Source organism: Galeopterus variegatus, unplaced genomic scaffold, assembly GCF_000696425.1.
Source record: "Galeopterus variegatus unplaced genomic scaffold, G_variegatus-3.0.2 Scaffold5104, whole genome shotgun sequence".
Taxonomy (NCBI): domain Eukaryota; kingdom Metazoa; phylum Chordata; class Mammalia; order Dermoptera; family Cynocephalidae; genus Galeopterus; species Galeopterus variegatus.
This window is the reverse complement of record NW_007731215.1, coordinates 28,155-55,836: the sequence shown is the minus strand read 5'-3', so window position 1 is coordinate 55,836 and position 27,682 is coordinate 28,155. Positions and strand designations below refer to the sequence as shown.

The 27,682-nt window shown below is 37.7% G+C and overlaps 1 protein-coding gene across 2 annotated transcripts in view; it reads right to left on the bottom strand.

Annotated features, from left to right (window-relative positions):
• Positions 1–1,665: 1,665 nt before the first annotated feature.
• The window catches only part of LOC103604363 (ribonuclease 3), a 49,198-nt gene continuing 23,181 nt past the window's right edge, over positions 1,666–27,682 (bottom strand). For both annotated transcript variants that reach the window (XM_008588921.1, XM_008588923.1), the window contains 9 exons: positions 24,841–24,885; positions 23,174–23,331; positions 22,049–22,154; positions 11,058–11,199; positions 9,567–9,649; positions 9,371–9,474; positions 6,991–7,083; positions 6,132–6,178; positions 1,666–2,744 (listed from right to left, as the gene is read on the bottom strand). In XM_008588921.1, the coding sequence (XP_008587143.1) occupies positions 2,614–2,744; positions 6,132–6,178; positions 6,991–7,083; positions 9,371–9,474; positions 9,567–9,649; positions 11,058–11,199; positions 22,049–22,154; positions 23,174–23,331; positions 24,841–24,885 (909 nt within the window). In that variant the 3' untranslated portion in view covers positions 1,666–2,613. The remainder of the gene's footprint in view (positions 2,745–6,131; positions 6,179–6,990; positions 7,084–9,370; positions 9,475–9,566; positions 9,650–11,057; positions 11,200–22,048; positions 22,155–23,173; positions 23,332–24,840; positions 24,886–27,682) is intronic.

The following is a 27,682-nucleotide window of genomic DNA, read 5'->3' as shown; positions in this document are numbered from 1 at the left end:
TCATCTTACATTTTCACAATTAATAAATTAAGAAACTCTAGAGAGGTCTTCCCTCAGTCTTTCTAGTGTGTGTGTGTATTTGCGTGTATGTGTACACACCTTGAAGGATGTATGTGGCAGCACTGTCTATAACAGCAGCAAATTGCTTACAATTTACACATCTTTCATTAGATTGGTTAAAAGATTATGGTATATCCATAACTGTCATATAAGACATGCATTAATATGCAGCCATCAACAATTATGTAAATGTAGATTCACACTGAAAGATATTCATGATATATTAGTAAATAAAAAAGAAAGGCTATGCCATATTGAGATATCATCTCAGCCCAGTTAGACTGGCTATTACCAAAAAGAATAACAAATGCCAGAGAAGATGAGAAGGGGAACCCCCCTACACTGCTGGTGGGACAGTAAATTAGTGCAGCCATTATGGAAAATAGCATGGAGGTTCCTCAAACTACAGATAGAGCTGCCACATGATCCAGCAATCCCACTACTGCGTATATACACAAAGGAATGGAATCATCACATCAAAGGGATGTCTGCACTCTCATGTTATTGTAGCTCTACTTACAATAGCCAAGAGTTGTAACCAACCTAAATGTCCATCAACGGATGACTAGATGACGAAAACGTGGTATATGTACTGAATGAAATACTCAGTCATAAAAAAGAATGAAATTCTGCCATTTGCAGCAACATGGAGAAACTTAGAGAAAATTATGTTAACGTGAAATAAGCCCAGCACAGAAAGAGAAATACTGCAGGTTCTCACTCATAAGTGGGAGCTAGAAAAATAAACAAATAAATAGAAAGAAAGAAAGAAAGATAACAACAATCACAATAATTCATTGAACTTTCAAAAGAAGAGAACAGAACTGAGGCTGCCACAAGTGGGAAAAGGGGAGGAGGAGGGAGGATTAACGAGAATTTGATAAAGAGCCACAAAAAAGTGATTACATTGTGTAATATTGAATATACTAATTATCCTGATTTGAGCATCACATATTGCACACAGGTATTGATACTCAACACTGTACTCCACAGACATGTACAATCAATTGTTTCAATATAAATAAATAAATAAATGAAAGAAAGAAAGGCTGCGGAAACCACACGTGTGATATCCTATTGTTAAAACACACTCGAATGCACGTGTGTATGTATATACACACAGAAGGTCTGACAGGATATAAATATTCTGAATGATGAAATCATGAGTGATTTATTTTTCTGCTTATGCATTCTACTTTTTCCACAATATTTTCTGAGTAACATTTTTTTCTCTGCTAAAAAAAGAAAGAAATTTCCAATTTTTTGACAATGTGTATGCAATATTTAATAGTTACACAGAAAAGAAAAACTCCCAGATACTGAACGGCTCACTCCCCTTCCTCTTCTCTGTCTTATCTCAAATGATACTCCTTCAGGGAGAACTCCTCACCACCCCATTGAAAACGGCACCCACCCCATGCCCTGCTTTATTTGTTGCCATCAACCTCCTCGTCTGTCGTGGGCATTCCTGCACTAGCACACAAGCTCCCCAAGGGCAGGGGTTTTGTTTGCTTTGTTTGCTGTTGTAGCCCCAGAGCCTAGGACAGTGCCTGAGACACAGTAGGCACTCACTATATATTTACTGAAATAATAAATGAAAACACATTTGTTTTACAAAGAAGTTCTGCCTTTATTAACTTAAGAAGCTAGCAATGTTCTGTCTAAAATAACATTTTTTTTAAAATGTCATGTCTTTTAATGTAATGTCAGCCCTTTACTACAGAACCGCTTAGAGAAGCTGATAAAAGCTATGAACTCTCCTGCTTCCTGCTCCCCACCCCCTCTCAAATCCTAAACACACATATAAAATTGAATATAATTTCAGGAGGTTCTGAGACTTTCCTGAAGTCTGTCTATAAACTTCTTAAAGGGTCTACTCACCCCAGGGTGAGAACACTTGGTTTAAAGTGTGGTCTGGCTTAAAATCATGATTTCTCCACTATTCTAATGATTCAAAGAATACACAATATGTGACTCAAATATCTGTCTCCCCCCCCCCCAGCACAATTAACCAGTTAGACATTAAACGAATTCCTTCTACAAAGGACTCACTGCTTAGAGAGGGGAAAGTTCAATATTTATAGCTGAGAACTTGATAAACATCCAGGTGATCCAGATGAAAGCTGAAAAATATAGTTAATAATCCAGAGATTTCAAAAAGTATAGATGTTATTAGAGTACAGTCAAAATATCTGGTAACATGAATTTTTCACTTGTTAGTTGAAAGCCAGGTCACAATCTGAGACAGAGATGGAAAAACAGGATATATTTCACATAGAATATGCTTTTTGAATTTTATTGTTTAAAGAGCAAAATAATAGTGCATATCCAACAAAATGAAGTTTTCCATTAAACAGAAATCAAATACTTTATAATAAAGACCATCCAGCTAAAAACAGGATATTAAGTCAGCAAAACAACGGTGATTTGGCTTTGTGTTTTATTTCAATGTACACACTTCATTCACTGTGTTAGGAAAACCAGGCTAGCTCTCAATGAGCAAGGATCACAGTTGTTAAGGAAGTAAATACGTCACCAGTTCCAGGCCTGCCTTCACTTCTTGACGTCTTCAGTCTCATCCGGCTCTCTCTCCTGGTGCTCCCTTTCCCACCTCATTTCTTTTAACTCTTGTCTATATTTTCGTTCAATGAACCGCTTCTGATGGGCCATCTGGGGAAAGTTATCTGACACAAGGAGATATATTTTATACTTAGTAAAGGATAGCCATTAAGCAAAGAATGATGCAAACTAAACATATACACATGCAAATGCATATTCATATGAAGTGTATATAGTTGTATTTTGTAAGTCAAGAGAAAGAAAATTGTTTGTTTTCTTCCCTTACTCTTTCATCATTCAGAAACACATCGGAAGTCTGGATCAGCACCCCTGATTCTAGATTTAGATACCTGATGTGAATCTGAGTAAAAAAGGCACCAAAACAGGAAAATATTAAAACATGTATGTGTGGTCTTTGACCAAGTACTTCAGCATTTTCTCCTAGCAACAAGTTATTTTCAGGGAGAGATTAAAGAATACAGTGAAATGGAGTTGTATATTTTTGAAAAGCTCAATCCAAAAACTTCAAACGGATAATGATATTATCACATCATTATTTACCAGGAACTAAAGTTTATGAAAAGAAAAAAAAAAAAAAAAAAAGACCAGATGGTCAAAAGGAGGCCACATTCTAAGTCATTATGTCTGATAATTAATTCTATTTTTAAAGTTTACTATGAGAGGCCCAAAGCTATATCTGCAAACGAAACTCAAGTAGAGAACTTTTATTTGTTTAAAGGAAACACATTACTCAATGATTTTGGTTAATGGAAACACATCACTCAAGCTATATTTAGTTTGATAGTTGACCCTGTGCAACAGTGTTGACCCAATGGAAATCTTGATTAAGATTTAGAAATTTTACAATTCAGTTGTCACAGCTGTATAACTTTTGTGTAACAATGGAGTGAGAAATCAAGTATGAAACAAGAAATAGCCATTTTATATACTCAGTCAACAAATGCATACTTAACAAACATCACAAAGGGACATGTGAATGACAGTTGCACAAGTTATCTGGTTAACAGAAGACAAATGAAGCTGTTCTGCCTAACCAGATGAGGGACTGTTCTAAAGAAGCGGGGCTACTTTATGTTTCAAACATAAAAACAACGGAGAAGGGGCACAGCATGACATGTTTTGGGGAAAGCAAGTTTGTTTGTTTATTTTAAGGGTGAAGAGTAATCAAAGTGGATCTACATACTGTAGATAACATATTCCTAAATTCTTTTCCCCCTTTTTTAAATAAAGTGTCCCATGCTCACTCCAGGCTGGAGAAGGGACAGGGACAGGGTGGTAGGAAAAGCATCTGAAACAGTAAATCAGTGAATCAGTAAAGACCTTGTCTGAGGCTCAGTGATTGATTTTAGATATAAGAGAAACATGACATCTGTATTTTAGAAGTAAAATAATAATAAAATCCTATTCCCTAAATGATATTAAATTGATTCCTTATGTATAAGTCATGGGTTTCAAATATTATAAGTACTTTTTAAAAATAAATAAATAAATAAATCCCAATAACTTAGTTGTAAAGCAAGTTTTCACGAAATGAACCCTGTTTCCTCAGTAAATTCTACTGTAAAATTGAATTTGCATTAAAAAAAATTCCACTACTCAGACCTAACCATTGATAAACTTTTAGAATATATCCTTACAGTCTTTTTCCTAAGAAGTGAAGTTATACTACATAAATACATACATACACACACATACACACAATGTGTGTATATATACTGCAGACATACGAACATTTAAAATCATTCCACCATCCATCCTTACAGTGGGAGAGTACAGTATAGGCATGTTTTTATGGGTATACTTTTCTTTCACTTATTCTAGTAGTGTAAGCATTTTCCCATATCATTAGTGTTCAAAAACATTAATAGCTGCAACATCTGGATATAGCAAAGGCTGGTAAACTGCCACCAGCAGGTCAAAAGTAGCCCTCTACCTGTTTTTGTAAATAAAGTTTTATTTAGAACACAGACACACCCATTAGTTTGCATCCTCTCTATGCCTGTGGGCTATGAGGTGACAGAAACTGCATGGCCTGCAAAGCCTAAAATATTTGTATCTGTCCCTTTACAGAAAATGTTTGCCAACCCTTGGGATACTATGATTTATTAAACCTTCCCCTACTGTTAAACATGCAGTTTGATTCTTTTCTTTTGCTATTATAAATCAAGTTGTCATGATTATCATGGTATGTGAACTTTAGTTCATAATTCTAATTATTTCCTTAGGTTTGATTCCTAGAAATGAAATCTCTGGATCAAAGGATATAAACTTCTTTAAAGACCTGTTACATACTGTCAAATTGCTTTCTAGCAGTTTAAACAGTTCACGCCTACAAGTACATATGTGGAGGTCTGTCTCAGAATGGATGATCTCTCCACTACCGTTTTGTAGTTGAAAATAAACAAACCAACCAACCTCCAAAAATAACCTTTAACAATTTTATAACCAGAAAATGGAATCTCACTTTTATTTCTATATGTGATTACCAATAGAGTCAACTTAAAATTCTCAGTGATGATTCCATGGACGCCAGGTCTTGACAGCACTAGCTTCTGCCCCTACTCACTACTCTCCCCAGTCACAAACAGGAAGCTACTCTCTGCTGATGTCCATTTGACTCTTGGCCTTTTGCCTTTCCTGAATTGCTCCCATGGCTGAGAATCCCCGGCCTCTTCACTTTTAGCTTCCCACACTTTGCTCTCTCCCACCTCATTTAGTTGGATACTTGAAGCATAATAGAATTGCATTGGCACGTTATGCCCACAGGTTCTGCTATGCAGCACAATAAACCTTAGAAGAAAAATCCCTTGCACTTAAAGCTTCAATTTACAAAAGATTATGCAGCTTCCTGCAAGGTCAATTGTGTAATCGAAGCTTCTTCAACCCAGGCGGTCCCTCTCTTGGGAACCTATGATTAAACCTATGATTAAAAAAAACAAAACAAAACAGAAACCAAGTGTCTAGGAATAATAAAAAAGCTGAATAAAATACAGCACATTCATAGCAGGAAATACTATGCAGCGATTAAGAAAGAATGAATTGGAGCCATTCCCTATGACCTGCAGGGCTGCCCATGATATATTATTGAGGGAGAAAAGAAAGATGTGGAGAAGTATGGAAATACCATCTCATTTAATCAAACAATGGCCAAAATCTAAAAAGAAAAAACCTTCACATGTAATCTTCTATGTCTGTAACATACGGAAGAAAACACAGTAGGTTGTTCACATGGGCTACCATAGAGAGTAGAACTCCGTGCCAAAAAGAAAAATGAAAATGAAAAGCACTCGAGGATACTTTTTAAAAAAAAAATTATAAGCCCATTTTATACTTATCTTGTATTCTACTATACTCTCTGTGTAGAGAATAATTATGAAGAAAACAAGATCACATTTTATCAGCACTTACCATTTTTCTACTTCCTCATTTTCTTTCCATAAAACACTCATTACATTGTGAACATATAATTATAGAAAAAGAGATAGGCTTACATTTTTCAAGTGCATCCATTGCAGCTCCCATTTCCGCTTGCTGAATACTATTAAATAAAATAAAAGTAAGGTATACTTTAAAGATTTTTTTTTTCAAAAACACAAGGTATGCCTACAAATTATTCAGGCATATTTTCATGTTTGGTGCATAAAATTTCATCTGGTTACTTTTCCTGTCACATACTGAATTGCACAGATAGAAATATACACGAGAGCATACAGAAATGTCATTTATTTGCACAAAGCCTGGTTAAGTTATTCATTCCACACTTTTAAAACCACAATAAAATGCCTTCCATTTATATTAGGTCTGAAGTCTTTCTTACTTAAGTTAGAAAACTCTCAGTGTAAAGTTTAAGGAGAAAAGAATAAAAAATATGTATATATAGACAAGCTTCAAATCACTTTTCAGTTTAAGACATAAATTGGAGGGTTCAAAGAAAGGTGATAACATACATAATTCTTTTTACCTAAAGATGTTAGCATTTCCACAAAGCTCAGTGAGTAGCAATGAGAAATCAAACGTCCAATGGCTGTGTCATGCACGACATGACACATCTTACACTATATGGTTCATATCAATGCACACACTGTTGGGGACCTAAAACTGAACCCAGGTAATGAGGGTTTCTTAAGGTAGCCAAAGACCCTTACAAAATGGCATTCCCGCTGTCCAAGGCCGATTCTCAAATTCAGGGCTTGGCTTGATGGGGACATCAATCCATGGAATTCACTTTCTGTTACTCTCAAACATTCTATTCTCCAAGTTGAAAAACACTGCAGACTTTGGAAAAACCAAGTAGGAACTTCTCAGACACACCACTTGTTCAGTGGAAGAAATAAGTATTTTTTCTCATACCTTGGTCCTTTCCCACAGCCTATTCTTTCTCCCTTGAAATAAACAGCCACGGTGTAGGTTCTAGCATGGGATGGCCCCACCGTCTGCAGAGTCCTGAAGGGGAAAGAACATAAATCATTGTAAGTATTTTGTTATTGTTACTATGTAACTATGAGAAAAACCAAGTATGCACTTATTGCCTAGACAGAGGAAGGTAAAAATAACAAGAAACATATGAGGTGTTATTACCTAAATATTTATTGTTTTAGCGCTGAAAAATAGTGAACAGACTGAAGCTGTTAACTTTTCACGATAAAAGTTTGTTAATTTTATAATTGGCAGAAAAGTAAAAGGGGTAAGTTTTTGATTTACTAACCAAACTGAGAACTTCTGAAGTAGAAAATTTTTTAAATTCTGCACTGCATTTTTATATTTTTCCCCAAAGTAATATACATACAATCTGAAGGTTAGCAGTGAATGGGTAAAATATTTTAAAACTATTGCTAAGTGTCTATATTCCAAATATCATAAAATTAACAAACTTTTATCATATAAAGTTAACAGCTTCAGTCTGTTCACTGTTTTTCAGTGCTAATCATAGTTAAAAACAATATTTAGATAATACACCTCAAGCTGCACTTGAATGGTTTCACATCCTTTATGAATTCTTTCTAATGTCTGGTATCTTATCTAAAAGATCAGAAAACGCATTTAATTTCTGAAACATCCAAGATTATTTCAAAGGTACGCTATAATGCCAAGTACACAACACAACTGCCGAAAAAACAAAGCTCCAGGTATTCTGGCTTTTAATGACATGGTACAGATTTCAAATGCTGCAAAACTGATAACTTTATGGAAAAGGGAAATTAAAAGAAGCCAGCAAAGATAAAGGAATGAACACAGTAATCTTGAAAAACTATGTAAAACAACACCATCGACCTGATAAAAGAACAACAAACTCATCATGTACTTTCATTTGGGGGATTTATGAGAAGGGAACATAGTAATTTCCTTTGTGTTTATATACTGCATGGGATGAAAGCACACGGGTGGCTTCTTTAAGGTGGTACTTATTATAGTAATCATGCCTGCGCTATGAGTTTATCATCCTCATTTTATTTATTGAACCTTAATTATCACTCTGATGAGGAAATACTTTGAGCCTTTCATATAATACAGTTTGGATATTCATTATGCTTATTAGGCACATATTAAAGTGCTATTTCTAAACAGTTGGGGGTTTTTTCCCCAATAAATAAAGGAAACATTGTTTAGCAGTGACAGCTTCTTGGCACAATTTATAGTAGCTTGCTGTGGGGTGATTCAACTTTCTCTTGGCCTCAGTTTTTCCTTTAGCAAAAAGTCCTATAAAGTGTGACTGTTAAATAAAAACATGAAAAAGGATTTAAAATTCCCACTGCCACTCTGGTGTTTTTCCCTGAGTACTTTAAAACTGGAGAAAGTCCAAAGGCGGGCTTTAATTCCACATGGAGCACACACACAATGTGTGTGCTTACAGCCATGTGTGTGCAAAGACACAGAGTAAACGGTTGTGAAAGCAGATTTTTAAACATCCTTACGATCACATATCCAGACAATACCTTGGGAAGCAACCCACCTATTTCAGTAATCCCTTCAGTGTGTATGTAATTCTTTGAAACCACCTCTGAATCAACATATGAGCAGGTCAAGATAATTATTCCACTTCAGAGTCAAACCTTCTGTTTTCAGCAAAACAGTTGTCACGCAGCATAGTGACCCACTCCTTACCTGCATGTCTTTTGAATGACTTTTGGCTACCACTCAAAGGACAGAGACACTCAAAAGTATGTGGCAGCTTTTGATACAAATTCTGAGAAGAAAAGTTGCAAATATTTGAGTCACACAGCAGCAAGGAACAACTGTGCTGCTTCTTAATGGTGACCACCTGTGGGAGACAGCACACCTGTCAGGCACGAGAGACAGAGGCCAACAGGGGCTCCCAGGAAAATGCAGAGAGGTACCCACATGCCACTACAAATAAGCACACACATCTTCTAATCTAGGCACACATCCTCACAAGCAGTAAGATGACAAGTATAGGAATGTATATAAAAATGATTTAATCCAAATTTTCTTATCTCCATCTCACAATCTTAGTAAATCTTCCTACCATGTAGTAGTTCACAGAGAATTTTTGAGATGGGAGAAAACATAGAGATAACCCAGTGGGACCCACTTATTTATAGCTATGACTGAGAGGCCTAAAGAGTTTCTGTGTTGGGCCCAGAATCACACTGACAGTCAGGAACTCTTAATCCTGGCTCTTGTCATGACTACCCCACAATAATTCATTTTTCCTCGAGGCACATGTAAAAGGAACACTGGATACAATGACCTATGGGCAGCAAATACTTACTTATACAGAGGAATGTCTGGCTCTTTTCCTTCTGTCCTAAGTGTCAAGCAACACTGCTGAAGTTGGGATTTGGGGTCATTCCAATCCTGATTCAAAATGAACTCCTGCAGTGAGTCCCCAGAAAACTATTTAGTAATCAGTTCTGGAAACACCAAGCATAAAGCACACCACTAATTTAAACTTTATATGAGCTTACTTTTAATCGTGGAAAGAAACAGACATTCATGAAAGTATGAACATATTCCAAATCCTTATCAATGTATAGTGCTGCAATAAATGCTGAAAAAAAGAACATTTAAAATTAAACCACAATTTATTGCTATTTACCAGAAAGATGTAACATTAGCTACATTTTGAAATTGTTTTCAATTTCCAGGCCCTCTTTATTTTTTAGCATAACCATTTCATCTTTCTTCAAACAAGACTCTACTCTTTATCACTAATATTAGAAGAAGCAACATAGATATGTGATTGAGATACAAAATCATTGAGTACAAAGACCTAATTGCATTTAGCTAAGGGCTAAATGAATAGTTAGTTAAAAAGACATACAAAATGCTGCTGTATAGCAGGAAAAGAAATATATCTGCAACACAACCTTGTTAACATCAAATAAATCAAAACAGATCTGAAATGATACCAGAATAAGCATATCCTTGGGTCCTGCTATTCTCAACAGCAATCTTGAGGAATCACCCATTTACAAAGGTTCTACGTAAAATTCATAAACAGAAATAGGACAATTTATAGGTTCAATCTGCCAAAATAGAAAAAACTTAGTACTGGACTTAATGACAACATAACAATCTAGCCAGCTTGGCATTAATAAATGGTGACCCCAAAGATGACTTCATTGAGAGGTACCTTAACCAAGTAAACAAATGATGCATTTTTAAAAGAGGGAATATAGTTCTCACTGAGCTAAAAAGAAAATGCCAGTGACACTGATCTTAATTTGTTTTTTGTAATTTTAATCTTCAAATTCCTTTTCTTTAGTTGAAAAGAATTTCTTTTAAGTTCCTTAGTGACATTGCCTTTGCATCTTGTACATGAGCTAGTTTTGCATGGTAGACTTTAATATTTATACATAATTCCAACAGTCAAAAATACTATAACATTAAAAAAAAGTTCTAAGACACAGTAAATGGCGCATTTCTTTTGAAGTAATATCAGAAACAATAAAATTATGTGTATAATCCTTTAGCTAGCTATAATAGGATTATTTATAACGCTACCAGACCATACCAGAAACTGCAAAAGATGACACTTGTCCAAAGAGCTTTGCACTTGTTCAAAACAATGAATAATAATACTTAGCGGATAAATTACCCTTCTTTCTTCTGTGCCCCTGTACGAACTCTGCTGGGTGGCAAAAAAGCTGTAATTCACAATTATCTCCATACTCTGTTACGGTTTCACACAAAGGGTTGTGATGGCTGAGTGTCAGGATTGGTGGGGAGGGGGCAAGGGGTGGGTATCACTGAACATAAAATTCATTATTTGCATGTCTTAATTCCAAATTATTCTCCTTCAAATAAACTTTGATGAAAAGCATAAATAAAAATTAAAATTAAAAAAGACTTCTTTGGCCAGAACATAATAATGAGAAGAAGAATAAACACTGGTCAATTGGATTTAAACTTTGAACCTGCAGGTTAGGCGAAAAGCTTTACTCTGTAGGACTCACATTCCAAAAGGTCCGCCAAGGTTTTGGTCCGGAGGGCCGCCGGCCTCTTGGTTTTGTCGTTAGTTATGGCATACTCCTGCATGCCCAGCTCCTCTGCCACCTTGGCTTGAGTTCTGTTATTCACCAAAGAGCTTCGCAACAACTGGCCAAAAGGAATTGGGATACATTTAGAGACCCTTTCACTTTTGGTCTTTCTTTTGCTCCCCTGTTGGACCCAACCAGTCTGAGAGCATCTCACTGTCAAGGACACTATGGTAAGTGATGGTCTAAGTTCTCAACCAGCATCCTCACACGACAGTGACCTACTTCACATGCTCTAGCTTCTCCTTAATAACACGCTCTGTCCTGCTATCCTGGATTTTACATAACTGACATTTAAATAGCTCATTTCCTTGCTTATTAGTGGGGGGTGTGGGTGAGGGATACTATACTATGATTAAAGCTCATAGCTTCTACTAAGTTTAATGCTACTAAAATGAGAAAGCATTAAGTTTTTAAAAAATCAATTTTACTGAAGTGTAATTTAAGTTCAATAAAATGCACCCATTTTAAGTACATAGTAGGTTTTTTTAAAACCTTATACATTTCCATCACCCCAAATTCCCTATACACCTATGCAATCGATCCTCCCCACCCCTCACCAGGCAAACTCAGCCTGCTTTCTGTCACTGTACATTAATTTTAAAGGAGTATTTTTTTAAAGTCTAAATAAGCTTCAAGTTTCATGGCATTGATGCTAATTTTGATATTATAGGATTTAGGGAAGTGATGTTTTAATAAGTATTACTGAAAAGATTTAAATTATTTACATTTTTACTTATATTATTTTAAAGATTTATGCTATCTATCCAGAGTCTAAGTTTTTTCATACTGAGATTCTTTATCTTTAATCAAATAAAATTATAATTTTCATATTTCAACTTCAGGAATACAAAACAAAAATTCCTACTAGGAACTTCAGATAGCTAATAGTCTTCCAAGCTCTAACTATCCAAGTAGTAATATTAGACACTGCATGAAAATTGTACAATCAACCCATCATAGAGGTGTCCCTAAAACAAGTGGGATTGAGGCATTTAATACTCATTAACCACTCAGTAGGAGAGGGGTAGGGAGGGAGGCTGGGGGAAGTGGGTAGATAAAAACATAAACTAAACATAATTATCCCCAATCTCTAAAATTTGGGGGAATAATGCACCTAAAACTACAACTTTTGTTACAACAGACAGAACAAATTCTTGGTCTATTAAAAAACTTCATCTTTCTTGCTAAGAAACATTCCTGAAAACAGGGGCCAGGAGGAGGAAGCCGCTGTGAGTTGAACTGGGTTTATACCCCTTGCTGTTCCAAATCACACTGTTTATTAGATGTAAGTTTTATGCTCTGTGGCTCTGTAGAGTCAACAGAGCTTATGAAAATCAAGATTTATTCTCAATCTCTGATATTGAATCCTTGACAGTAGATAAATAAGAAACAATATGTTCTTAATTTGTCTGACAATGATCCATGAAGCAGAAATACAACTTGATCTTCACAAGCCACGCTTGCTGTTGAATTTTAGACTATTAGTCTTTGCCTGTCTCTGCTCCCTTCCTTCTCCTGTTTCCCTCTAACTCCATCTTTTCTTCAATAGTGTTTCATTAAAATTAATATCCATAGAGAAGCTCAACATTAAATAGGCCTAGTATATAACATTAATAGAAGACGCAAAGAATCAGGAGCCCGCCAGCCTAATATCTTGTAATTACAGAATAATTGAGCTGGAAGGAATATATCTTTAGTTTGGATTTCAAATAGGGGGAATGGGGGTGAACAGTTCTAAGGGTAGAGGCCATGGGGGAATAAGAGGGCTATTTTGAGAATATGGCTATGCTGAGCAAGTTACGTCCTCTCCGAATGTGTTTTGGTGAGGGGAGAAAATTGTTTAGGCTGTGTATAGAGAGTGTTCATGTCTCAGAACCAACAAGCCCGATGCACACATGAGCACACACAGTTCATGATACATCACTGGTTACCAGGCCCCAGCTGCCCCTTCCAGTGTCAGGGCTCCTCATTCAGTGTTGTGCAGTAACGCCATCTGCCAGGGAAGGAAGAAGGCAGTAAGGGTGGAAACAGAGATGCTCCCAGTTTTATTTAAGACCAGCCCTGGCAGTTCTTAAAGCAGCAGGGTGGCCAGGAGAAAGTGAGATCTGTAAGTTCTTGCCAAAATCTCACTGCCCGCACCAAAAGTCAGTGGGAGAAAAGGAAGCTATAAATCACCCATATTTTCATAGTTTAAATTTAGAAGATGAATTGAAAAGAAATAAGATCTTGCTCTTTACCTAAACAAGAAAGTCTGAATGGCAGTTCTTTCAATGGCAACTGCCATCTTTGTCCTTTGCTGAACTCTGCCTCAGAATGAATCATGCTATTTGTCAGACTGGGATCCAGGGGGGATCAACAAGGAAGAAGACCTTCTGAAGTGGTGGCAGTTCAGTGTATCAGTGGTGGAGGCAGATCCCGTGTCAGGCCCTGTGCTGACAGCTGAAGATCCTGAGAGGACTGACATCCTGTTGCTGCCTATAGGAACTGATCCTCTCCTAAGAAGTCACACCCAGTCTGGCCTCTGCAATGCACTGTGGTGGCTGCAGTGCCAGCACGGAGCCATAGGTGCACACAGGTACTCCTCTAGACCCAGCCTTCCAGAAAGGCCTCCTGGAGAGCTGACCCTTGAGTAAAGGTGTTGTAGGGACTCATTCACCTGGCTATAATAGCAGAATCATAAGGTGCTTCTGAGATAGTGGTACCTAGGCTCCTTCCAAGAACCAAGAGATCAGAATTTCAGGGGATGTAACGTGGACATGTGCCTTTTGAAAAAATTCATTCTGATGAAAACAAAAATCAGAACTGAAAAAGACTGAGTCAGCCAACAGGAGAAGGTTGGGTACTGTGCATTGATTGAATTTCCCCCCAAAACACAATGAAGCTTGATCCCCATTGTAACAGCGTTAAGAGGGTGGGAAATCGATGATTATGGTGTGAAAGGTGGGGGCATTTAAGAGGTGACTGGATAATGACAACTATGCCCTTTAAAATGGATTGATGGATTAATGGTTTAGTGGGCTGTCATAGGAGTGGCACTCGTGGCTTTATAAGAAGAGCAAGTGAGCACATTAAAGAGCTCCTGCCATCTTTGCCATGTGATACCCTGCACTGTCACAGGACCCTGCAGAGAGTTCTCACCCAGAGGAAGGCCCTCACCAGATGGACCACGGACTTCCCAGCCTCCAAAACTGTAAGAAATAAACCACTTTTTCATATACGTTACCCAGTTTCAGGTATTTTGTTATAACCAACAGAAAACAAACTAATTCAGGACGAAAGGAAGAGAGAACAGTTATGGCAAAAGCAAGGGGCCATGCCATGACAGGTTACTGGGAAGACCTGGGGGAGAAACCAGAGCCAGGTGAGAGAGAGCTGATGCAGGTGAGGCTGGAAGGTGACATAAAGACTATACTCTCCTGCAGGGGATGAGGGATCCCAAAAGGTGTCAAATGGGGGCAGTGGCAACGTAATTTGTTTTCTTTAGAAAGATCATTTTTGTGGAAGGACTTGAATGGGGTAAGATGTGAGGTTGAAGCCTGCAGATATTGAATGCTATCAATTACATTTTACAAAGAGGAAATATCTGCTTTTTATTTTGTAGTAGAAATCTAGAAAACAAACATAAAGTACCCAATTAAGCACCAAGCTCAACCAAGCTGCCAGAGTTCAAACTGTAGTTCTAGCACTTCCTAGCTAAGTGAACCTAATTAAATTGCTAAGTCTCTCTGAGCCTCAGTTTCCTCATCTGTACAATGGAGAAAGAAGTACCCACCCAACAGGGTTGTTATGAAAATTACATTGAATGAATATGTAATCTAATTTGTATATTAGACTGGCACGTAATAAACACAGAAATGTTAGCTGCTGTTGTTATCCACAGCAGCATCATCACTATTAGGCAAGATATGCTTGCTCTTCAGTTATGGGGAAAAGGTTCTAGAAAGTCCCAGGAATTCCTCTGGATTTGTTTTCAATGCAGAATGTTCTAGAAACCTGTCTTCAAAGTGCTAACCTGTCCTTAACAACTCTTTTTTTTAACAACCCCCCCTAAAGTTTAATTTGTAATCACCAGAAACAATGAAAAGAGCTATAGTTAGGGCTCTCTATAAATCTGAGAAAAGGATGCTGAATTCCTGGTGCAATGTCAGGGACCAATGTGAATATCCCAAATCTCAAATTCTGGTTTTGAGAATTCGGGATGTTTTCTATTATCTCAGTATAGCAATCTTTCATAATTAAACTTAAATTTTCATAAGAAAACTGTTTATTGATTTAAATCAAACATATATATTGACATTCTTTCTTTAACTTCCCTATTCACTCTGGATTCTAAAGAAAAAAAACCTCAGCTATGGGACAAGAGCTACCAAAGAGGGCCACCTAGCGTAAAATAAGTAGACTGTGATTTATTATTTTGAGGACTCCAATATAAGAACACGGGGTGAAAGCAGAATATACCATTAAAAGTGACAGCAATGTGCCACACAGGTCTATTAGATTAAGAGTGGTAGCCAGATGGTCTCCATTCCGTGATAACTAAAGAAAAGGCACATAAATGCTAGTAGGTGGAATGCAGGTCAGATACAAAGAGCCAAATGATGCCAGTGACAGAAATCCTCAGATGCGAGGCTGTGGAATCTATCTTCTCAATGAGATCTTTTAGATAAGGTACCTGTTTGAATGATTTATGCTCAGTGCTGTCTGGAGGCAGCAGGATAGGATTAGATCACTGGTTCTCAAGTTTTTTATTTGTAATCCTTGCTATCTTCCTCATTATCCCAAATCATTCCTCTAAAAACAAACAAAAACTTATGCAAGTTCAGCCTGCTAGTGCATGCCACCACTGGGCACAGAGCCTTGCACACAGTAGGCATGAGGATTAGCAACTATTTTTAGCTCAGTTGCACATAGTAAAAGCTAAGAGAGAAGAATGATACAAAGGTGAAAACTCCTACGGCTTAAAATTTGCAAGTGTCAGAAGACACTCTGGCCTGAGCAAATGCTTTCTTGGTGATGCTTTTGCTATTTACCCTGACCGTATGAGTAGAAACTCTAAAACAAACAACTTTGGCGTATGAAATAGACCCTCGTCCCTCTGCCTCCTAATTCAAATTTGGTTATCCTACAGCAATGGTACAAGCCTAACATTCTCTCCCAGGTTGGCCTTTTTGAATACCCAGTTTAAAGAACAGTATATTTTTCCTTATTAGCTAGCATTCAAAACTTGAAAACCATGATTACACTTGCTCAATTGTCATTATTCCCTGTAAAACAAGTGTGCAAAGGAATGGCTCAAAGCTAACTAATGCCTCCCAATGGGAATTACTGTAGTTGTGTGCTCTTTAATCACAATAATGAATCATTTGCCACCCCACCCCCATGCAACCACGATAAGTAATCCTCCACAAATTTTAAATCAATTTTAATCTTTAGACATTCATAAGTTTCCAGCTTCTTCCCTTGTACATAAAGCAACATGCCACTTCCCTCTGTGCCACTTCCTCTTCCCTCTCAGTACGTCTCAGGTGCCTGTGAACTCTCACTCCTATTTATTTACCAAATCTGTACTGAGAGTCTACTGCATGCTTGGCATACGTGATGAACAAAAGCATGCTGTCTCAGAACTTCTAATCTAGTGGGGTAAGCAAACCAAAATCAGGGCTGGGAAGGAAAAGAACATGGAATTTTACGAAGGAAAGTTTCCCCTGATCCAGAAATCATGCCACAACTGACACCTAAAGGAAGAAGAGAAGACACCAGGCAGGTGAGAGTAAGGGCTAGAAGCAGGAAGGGTCCCAGGTAGGAGAAGAGCATGTACAAATGCCCAATGGCAGGAGGGGCCTGGAGAAACGCTAAGCAGGCTGGTGCACAGTGAAAAGAAGAGCACGGGACATGAGGCTGGGCAGGCGGGCAAGGGCAGACCACCCAGGGGCTCACCTGTCTTTTTTAGTCACCATCCAAATAACAACTGAAGAGTGTTAGGCTGGGATATGATGATCATTCCCCAAGGACCCAGAGAATCAGGAATGGAGAAAGCACACAAAAACCTGTGCCCTCATGGAGCTTCCACTCTGGTGGGAGAAGACCCTCAGTAAACAAGAAAAATATATACTGTGGGCTAAGAGAAAGTAGAGCTAGGGACAAGGGGCAGGGGTTGCCTATTAAAGCAGGGTGGGTTAAAGAAGCCTAATTAGAGACCTGAAGGAAGCAAAGGATCTGGCCACATAGATTACCAGGAGAAGAATACTGCAGTCAGATGAAACACTGCGTGCAAAGGCCCCAAGGCAAGGGCCAATGTGAAGAGTCTAGGAGCCAAAGTCAGAGACAGCAGCAGACAGTCAGATCATACAAGGTCTTGTAGGTGACTATAACAATATCGTCTTTTACCCCCAAAGTCAGAGACAGCAGCAGACAGTCAGATCATACAAGGTCTTGTAGGTGACTATAACAACATCGTCTTTTACCCTTGAGATGGGAAGGTTTGGGAAGTTTTGTGCAGAGGAGGGTTGTAACCTGGCTTCCCATTTAAAATGACCCTTCTAAGATGTTTCACTAAAAATAGGCAGGTGTGGGGGTGACCAGTTGGGTGGCTATGGCTGTAATTTACATAATATTGGCTCAGACAAGGGAGATAACAGTGGAGCTGGTGAGAAGTGGTCAGATTCCGGATAAACTTAAAAGGCAAAATCAATGGGATATGCTAATGGCTGGGAGGTGTAATATGACAGAAAGAGAAGAGTTAAGGATAACACCAAGGTTTTTAGCCTGAGTAACTGGTAGAATGCTCCTTACTGATATGGAGAACACCAACAGAGAAACAGCTTTTGGGGTGAAATCAGTTTTGTTTTGGACACATTAAGTTTGAGATGCCTAGTAAAAATCCAACTAGGGATTCGAGTATATCTACCTATCTAGATATTTGGGTATATCTATATTCAATAGACATATGAGTCTGGAGTTCAAAGGAGAAGTAAAGGCTGAAGACATAAATTAGGAAGTAGCAAACAGATACATTCCAAGCCATGAGACAGATGGAATAAGATCGCTTATGGAGCAGAAGTCAATAAAGAGAAGAGGTCTGACAACTGAGAACTGGGCACTCCAATACCCAAGTGGACTAAGGACAAACAGCTAGTATAGTCACTGACGATTTGCTGTGAAGACTCCTCTGGCTGCAGCATGGAATATGGTTTGGATGGGGGCATGGGTTGCTATAGAAAGACCAGTATAGGAAGCTGCAAAAATGACTTCATACAGGCCTGAATCCTGGGCCTCCTGAAGAATTCTGCCTGAAAGACTGTCATTCTCTGAGGAAGCATACAAAAACACCCACAAGAACAGCAAAGGTAAGGTTTTCAATTAGTAGCATACATCCCAGGGGAAATCTGGGGACCCAGAGAGCCCACTTTTCTCACGGGAGCATGCTGCATTGCCTTGAGCTTTGTATGAACACAACCTTAAGATTCCTATCCTTTGCAATTTAGTAAATGTCACTCCTTCCAACTGGGTCTGTTCGTCAATCACATTCCTGCAACATTTTGATAGCTATGCAGAAATTATAGCAGTGGTCCAGGTGAGTGAGGCTGGTAGAGAGAACGTGGGTGATGGAGACAAGGTGGTAAGAAGAAGATAAATTCAAGAGATATTCAAGGAATAACACTATTAGGACTTGTGAATGGACTGGAATACAGGTAAGGGAGTCAAAGATGACTCCTGGGTTTGTGATGTGCAACTCTGAATGGGTGATGTTACTATTCAATTACTCAGAGAATGCTGGATGAAAATCCAGGTGGAAGATTATAAATTCAGTCTTGGCTATGTGAACATGCTAAGAAGGCAGCTAGGAGTGGAGCTCAGAAAAGAGAAACAGACTGAAAAGATCAGTTTGGAAGTCATCTGCCAACAGGGTGAAACTGATGATATACATGGAAAAGCCTGCCTAGTAAAGACTCTAGTAAGAAGCAAACATGGCCTAGGAACAACCTTGCAGACACTGGAATATTTATTAAACTATAGAGAATAAGAGGAGTATGCGAAGAAGGCTAAGAAAGAGTACCTAGAGAGGTAACAGGAAACCCAGGACAGTGCGGCATGACAGAAGCTGACAGACACAGTGTTAAGGATGGAGGGAGCAACCACGTTAATGTTGATGAGAGTTAATATCTTTTAAAATATGTATTTAACTTATGACAGATCATCTTTGTCCTGCCAGAAGATCTGTTAGTCCTATTGATTTCTACCAAAGCTTTCTATGAATATAGTTAATAAAACCATCATATCATAATTTTGCCATTTGTTAATACTATTTTAATAAGCTAGTCCAAAACTCTAATTTCAAGACAGCAAGGCTGATAAACACAGTTTGGATTGAACTATACTTCTGCCATTGAAGTGATTTTGGAAAGAACCCAGAACTGGAGTCTAGCATAGTCCTGGTTTTAGCTTTATCTAGGCCATGGGTAGGACTCACATCTTTCTGAGTCTTGGTTTCATTATCTGTTCAATACTACGAGGGGGGGGGGGGTGCCAATGCAGCAAGCAGGTGGGAAGCAGTAAATTCATTGATCTATAACATCCCACATACAGACATGAGATCTTAGAGTTAACATGAGATCTTAGAGTTAACATGAGATCTTAGAGTTAACATGAGATCTTAGAGTTAACATGAGATCTTAGAGTTAACATGAGATCTTAGAGTTAACATGAGATCTTAGAGTTAACATGAGATCTTAGAGTTAACATGAGATCTTAGAGTTAACATGAGATCTTAGAGTTAACATGAGATCTTAGAGTTAACATGAGATCTTAGAGTTAACATGAGATCTTAGAGTTAACATGAGATCTTAGAGTTAACATGAGATCTTAGAGTTAACATGAGATCTTAGAGTTAACATGAGATCTTAGAGTTCTATAACATCCCACATACAGACATGAGATCTTAGAGTTAACATGAGATCTTAGAGTTAACATGAGATCTTAGAGTTAACAATTTACATGAGATCTTAGAGTTAACAATTAATTTTGTGGGAATACTGGGGGAAATGTGTGTATTTAAAGCACACATCTTCAACACTAGACTCTATATGCCCATAAAATGAATTACCACTTCAAGCTATTTAGTTTGGTTCAGCCATTTTTGGCCAGATACTCTGACACCTATGAAGTCTATTCCCTAATGGGGGATATTGAACATGCGCTTTATTGTCTAATGTAGAGTAAGATACTAGACACTAGTTCATTTCTCATAAATGCTCATATTTTCTTAAGAATTTACTATTAACTCAAGAAGGAAACACTTCCTTTTCTATCTAAAAGCAGTTAACTTTAAAAGGTAATCAAATTTAATTTAAAATTAAATTTAAAATAAGAGTACTGCTGTTTTTTCAGTACTTATAATGGTATATGGGACATAGTAGGAGCTCAATAAATATTCATTGAGTGAATAAATGCTAGGCTTAGAAATTCCACTGAAAAATTACATCTAAACATAGCCAAATCACCATATTCTCCCTAAATCCAATATTTATGTCTCACATAAACTATTTCTAGGGTTCACAGTTGCAAAGATAAGATCTAATTCTATTCAAAGCAAAACAGGCATAAAAATTGTAGAGATGCAAAGTATGACAGACTCATTTACTTCAACGTAATAAAGAAGAGTTTGCACTAACAAGTATCTTAGAGTATACTAGTATTTTTCTTTTTTTATTATTTTTTTTTTTTTTTCCGTGTCCGGCAACGGATCGCAACCCTCAGTGTCGCCCCCGTACCGGACCAGGATCGGCAACGAGATCGCAATCCTCGGTGTTGCTCCCGCGCCTCGCTCAGCCAGTGAGCGGGAACCGGTCTGTATGTGGGATCCGAACCCTCAGCGGGAGCGCCGCCACACTTCCCAAGCGGCGCACTATCGCAGTGCGCCACCAGGCCGGCCCATATACTAGTATTTTTCTTTGCCCAATAAAGTACTTGCTTTCTCAGTGCCCACCTTTCCAGAGACTTCTCAAAGGTTACTCATTGTGCCTTGAGAGGTCATCATGACTGGCTTCTAGATATGTTTTGTTCACCATTCCGGGTATATTACTTATTGGTATCACAGAGTAAAAACAGTATGCGGCAAATAAAAAAGCTCAATAATGTTTTATAAAATGATACAAACGTGAAAGGAATGGGGACCATTTCAGTTTGTTCATAAAGCAAATCTTGTCTCTATAACTCACATACAACTCTGCCATGGTCTAGCCAAACGGAGTCCTACGGCCTCACCTTCTTCTCATTTTGCATGCCATGCCTTGCTTCTATAGTCCCAGTGTGTGGAATGCCCTTGCATAGAAATTTCCTCACACTGACTCCCAATGGCCAAACCCTACCCATCTATAAGGCTCAAACACCATTATATCCATGAAGCCTTCTTCAAACTCCACAACTAGAAGAAATTATATTTTTCCCTAAACTGCAGTAATTTACTTAAGTTTGTTTATAATATTTAACATGTTTTACTTTGCATTTATAGTTACTTATACTTTTTATAGTGTGTATTTATGTGTACATACATAGACACATACACAATATACAGTATAGTATTTACTTATAGTTATTTAATTACATTGTAACCTCTTCTAACAGTTTTTAAATAGACTTGGTGTCAACTCATCTTTGCTCCGCAACATGAGGCCTAGCTCAATGTCTTGCACAGAGCAGGTGATCATAAATGAAAGAGTAAACAGGGTGAGTTCTCATCGAATATCTGCTTTGTATATAATTTGTACAATGAAATGAACAAAGCCATACGATATGCTAAAGTCACCAGGAACTAAATCATCAATTACATAAATATTTATTTGGTCCTTCTAATCTTCACTCTATTACTCAGAAATCTTATTGGAGGGAGTGCTTTAATGCAGACTCACAGTTAAGTGTCCTTCATGATGATCTGGGAAATGAATGAATAAGTACTCTGTGGCTACCAGTTGCATTATGGAGTCACCTAGGAATTCCATCCTCTGATTGTGACCTCTGAAAAAAGGAACATTAATATACAGAGATCAATAAGCATTCATGGATTAAAAAAAAAAAAAAAAAAAACCCAGAATTTTTTAAAAGGCATGCAATGTGTTCATCTTGTTTTAAAGCACAAAACTAAATACAATTCCCTAAGGCCCCTCAATTGAGAAGAGATCTAAGTTAATACAGACTGAGTTTCAAAGGAGAGTAAATTGAGCACTATCTAAGGATTAAATAACTGCTAAAATAAAGACTGGTAAATATTGCCTGGTCAAAAGCTGAGGAGTATCAGTTGAAAAATAAAGTATAATATAGACAAGAATCTTGTAACAAAACAAAGCGAAAAGTCCCAAAAATTGTCCTCACTAAATCTTTTGAAATATATACTCCATTATTCAAATGTGGAATCCAGATTTTTATTTTTTTTAATTTATGAAAAGAATCATTAATCTTTATAGTTTAAAGAGACTTGGGAATATTTGATCTGAAGGAGGGGAGCCAAAAACTGAATAAAAACAACCCCAAAGAAATACAATTTTGCTTATTTTCTTAATTATTTCACTAGCTCATCTTTAGATCATTCATCTAGAGCAGGGGTGGGAGGGCCAAATCTAGCCCACAGCCTGTTTCTAAGAATAAAGATTCACTGGAACACAGCTATGCTCATTCGCTTACATTTTATCTACGGCTGCTTTATGCTACTATGCAGAGTCAAATCACTGCACACAGACCACGTGGCCTGCAAAGCTTAAAATATCTAATACTTGTCCCTCTATGGAAAAAGTTTTGACTTCCTTCACACTCTCTTAGACTTTATGAAGAAACAAGATGCCTGACAATGGGACCAAAAATATTGGTTGGAGCATATCTCCTGGTCCATACCAGAGTCTGGCTACCCATCCATCTCACAACGTGACTTTACTGGAAAAATGTTTGAAATACCAATTCTTTTCAAGGGCACACACAGCAAAGGTTTGGGACTGCCCCACCTAAACAGTCACACTGGGACTACATGAGTGCTTCTAACTCACAGGGTCAGATGATTAAATCCTACAGTTCTCAATGTGAATGCCCTTGCCAGAAGTCGAACATGAGTAAAAATCACTCCAATTGCTTCTTCAAACTCAGTAAGCTTCTGTAGAACCGGAGAAGTTTCAATAAGTTGTCGATCAGTATTTGGCTCTTGCAGCTACGTGAAAATAGAAATAAATAAAAGTCATGTGTAGTTTTTGTTTACAAGAGTAATTATCAATTCTAGAACAGTGTTCTGTAAAATTCCTTCTCCCATGGGCAGAAATTTCTAAAATGCCAATAAAACATGGAAGCTTCTTTCTCATTTCTTAGAATGGCAAACAAACCTAATATTTAAAGAAGCCTCAAATAATATTTTCCAATCTCCTACCAAATTACAAGGCCAAGCATTGAACACAGATAGTTCAAAATCCTGAGTATCATACTAACTCTCCAAGGAAGACTCAAGCTGCAGAACAGCTGGTAGAAAATATATATCTAGCAAAGCAGTGGTTCTGAAACTTTAGCATTCATGAAAACACTTGCAGGGCTTGTTAAACACAGATGGCTTGGCCCTATCCCCAGAGTTACTGATTTTGTATGTGTGGAGTGAGGACTTGCCTTTCTGACAAGTTCCCAAGTGACACACATGCTGCTGGTCTGGGAACTGCCCTTTGAGAACCACTGCATTAGAGTAACCTGACTACTGTGTGTCTTCTAGGGACCAACCTATTTTGGCAATGAGCATCATTAAAACTGAATTCAGCTTACATTGGAGGTTATTATACCACTAGACAGGTTGTGCTCCACAGAACAATGAGCCTTTAACAACTGGCTGAGAGCAAATATGAAAGGTGTAATTAAAATGAACACTTTCAATAACTTTGGGCAATCTCGTATTAATAAAATATTTTCAAAGTACTCTGAATTAACGTCATTTTTTACTGTAAAGCCTCTCATGCGAGTTCAACCAGTAGTGATTATTCTTATTACATTTATTTTATATATACAAAAATATGTATATATGAGTATATATATGCATGTATACATATATGCACAAAGCCCAAAGTAAAACAGAAATAGAATCAAAAAATAGTAGCAAGAATTTTTAAACCAACTGAGAGAAGGGGTGTCACCATGTATAGATGTTTTAAGTTCCAAAATCTTGAGTAGAAAGCCATTACACTGTACTAAAATTTTAATTATAATAAATTTTATGCAATCTGAGGCAAAGCCCTCAATTCTAAGATCCAAATTAGGTTACAATTTAGCAATGTTAATTTAGTATTTGTCCTGCTTTTTAAATATGCCCAGACCTGCTTCCATATTATTCTCCCTACAATAGCAGGTATGTAGGTATACTGGAGTCAACATATTATGTTTGAATATCACCTTTTGCAGGGGGTACCCCTAACTCCACAGTGGCTCTTTCTGCCTCACTGAGGGAAGACGACTCACTCCCACCCAGCCGTCTGGGTTGTCCCCACCCAGCCCAGGCCACATAAATGCAATGTACAGGTTCATTTTACTATTTGTTCCAACATTTTCCAGTTTGACACCCCAGTTTAAAGTCATAATGCCACCAAAGGAAATCAAAGGATAAAACTGGGAAGGGAAAAAAGCAAAGGGAAGTACCATGAATAGCTGGAGTCATAAAGCTCACTGCAGACAGGAAGGTCATACTTACCTGGAGTGGGTGCAGAGGATAATTGAGCCAGACTTCGCGCAGGTCCTGCAAAATGGAGTGATGCCATTAATGCTCAAGGGAGCCATTTTAACACATGCTAGAGTCCCAAATAAAACATCATTATTTGAAAGACTGAACTATTTCAGATGGTGACTCCACTTACTGCAAATTCAATAGTGCTAGCAAACTAATTTTTTTTTTAAGTGTATTCTCCACTCAAACTGCCTGTAGTGACTCTAATTAGGCTATTAAGCTGGGGAAGAAAAGAGGCACCCCCAACCCCAGAAGTCAAAGATACCTTTTAAAGCTAAGTTACACATTTGCTTAACCTAATACACTGGATGAAGCTGCTCTTTTAGTCATATATTTTAGCTTACCATTCCCCAGAAATGCTCATCAGCTGTGCCTTTTGTATTCAAAACTCATCTCAAATATCCTTTATTTCAGGCACTAATTCATTATCATATGAACTGTTTTAAGATGGAGAAAAAAAGCACCCATAAGCTCTTCCATTTATGAGACCATGCTTTTACTGTGGGTCACTATAAACGTTTATTTGAACTATTGGAATGAATGAATTTTATGGAAAATCCTAGTACATTACGTTATCCATTGAGTTAAATCTAGAGGCAGTTATAATTACAGCTTCCTCAAAATTAGAGTTTTTTCTTTAGTTTTAGACTCTAGGGAGCCTCTGGCTGAATCTATTTTCTGGCCTTGATTCTAGGTTTCTGAAATAAATTAATAAAAAAAATTTTTTAAAGAGAGAAAATATTTTTTTAAAGTTTTTATGGGGGGGACAAAGTATGGGAAAATTTGGTATCACTCGTCACACACAGGGTAACAAAGTGAAATAAAATACCTAATACTTTTGTACAACTTGCATCTAAAAATACACTTAGGGTTTTTGTTTGTTTTTAACAATTTTTAAAAGCGCTTAAATACCAAACTGTTCTTCTAAAGCATTTTAAAGGACGTCTCTTAACCAGTTCACTAACCTTGTTACACCCTAAGTGGACATTTACCAAGCTCCAGCCCCTTGTTTGACCTACTCCTTACTGTCTCCTCTGGAGAGCTCCACCACTCTCATCGCTTTAATTACTATCTCAGTTTGGATTGCTCGTTCACTTCTGCTGCAGTGTTGACCTCTCATCTAAGCTCCAAGTCCATAACTCTAAATGGGCATCTTTTACCTCACTGGCAACATGACCACATGATAACTTTTCACCTTTCACCTTGAACTAGCAAATCTGTTGTTGGGAAGACTACAGGCTCAGGAGTCAGGCTGCCTGGGTCTAATCCTGATTCCATGTTGGCAATTTACTTAACCCTCCAAAGTCTTCATTTCCTCAAGTACAGTTGGCCCTCCTTATCTGTGGGTTCTGCAGCCATGGATTCAACCAACCACAGACCAAAACTATTCAGAAAAAAAATTCCACAAAGTTGCAAAAAGCAAAACTTGAATTTGCCATATGCTTAGTACTATTTTGAATCCAAGCAAATGAAGTGATGTGTAGGCAATGCATTAGGTATTATAAGTAAATCTAGATAATTTTAAGTATACAGGAGGATGTCTGTAGGTTATATACAAATATTACACCATTCTATAACAGGGACTTGAGCATCCACAGATTTTAGTATCTGTGGGAGGTCCTGGACCCAATTCCCCACAAATACAGAGGGATGACTGTATAAGACAAAGATAATTACAATCCTTATTCAAAGTGTTCTCTGATGCCTCAATGAACAACATAATCAAAGCATTAAATCCAGTGCTGGCACACAGAAAATATTACTATTAATAATGATGACATCAACAATGATAAACAGCTCTCCCTTCCCAATCTCCAAAGCTCAAAATTCTCAGGGACCTCTTGATTCACCTTTCTTAGAACTGTGATTTCTCCTTCGACATCTGCTGCCACCCATGCTGCTATAACAGCATAACACCTCACAACGAGACCATTACAACTGTGTCCATTTACTTTAATCTACCCTGCACACTGAGATATGGTTCTGCTGCACCTTGGTGTCAGAGAACATAGACTACAAAATATCTGGATTTGGAATCCCAGTGATACCACTGACTAGCTCAAGGACCTCAGGCGAGGTCTCTACCTTCAGTTTGTTCTTCTGGAAAATGTTTACTGATTGATCAGGTCATCTGATCATGTAACATACTTTTATTGAATACCTAGTATGTATTAGGTTATTAAGACAAGAACCTATCCCTGTCCAGAGGGGGCCTAGTGGGGTAGAAAAGTGTGACAACATAATAGCAATATATATATTTATTTAAATATATATATATTTATATATATATATTTATATTATATATATATGTGCCAGGAAAACTCTGCCTGCAGGTGTCAGATAAAGCTTCAAAGAGGAGGTGACTCTTTACATGTGTCCTGAAGAATGTGAAGAATTTGGCAAATCAGTGAAGGGTGAGACCCAAAAGCAGGGCACCATAAACACACAAATAATATGTCTACAGTACACAGGCACAAAAAGGTAATTCCTAGTGCATGGTACAAAGGGGAAGTAAAAAGAAAGAAGACTGAAAAGACAGGTGGGAGTCGGGTCATGAAAGCTGTTAAATGCTATGTTGTGTAGTATGAATCTTGGTAGGCAGTAATCAAAGATTTTAAGCAAGAAAGGCCATAAACAAGACTGTGCTTTAATGGTAATAAGACAACACTAAATGTAGCAGGAATGATGGACTGGAGCTGAGGAGAATGACAGCAAGTTAAATAGCTCAGCTGAGAGATGAGAAAGACAAAAACAAAAGCAGCAGGATGGCCAAGAGTGAACCAATTCAGGAGACATTAGGGTCAGAATT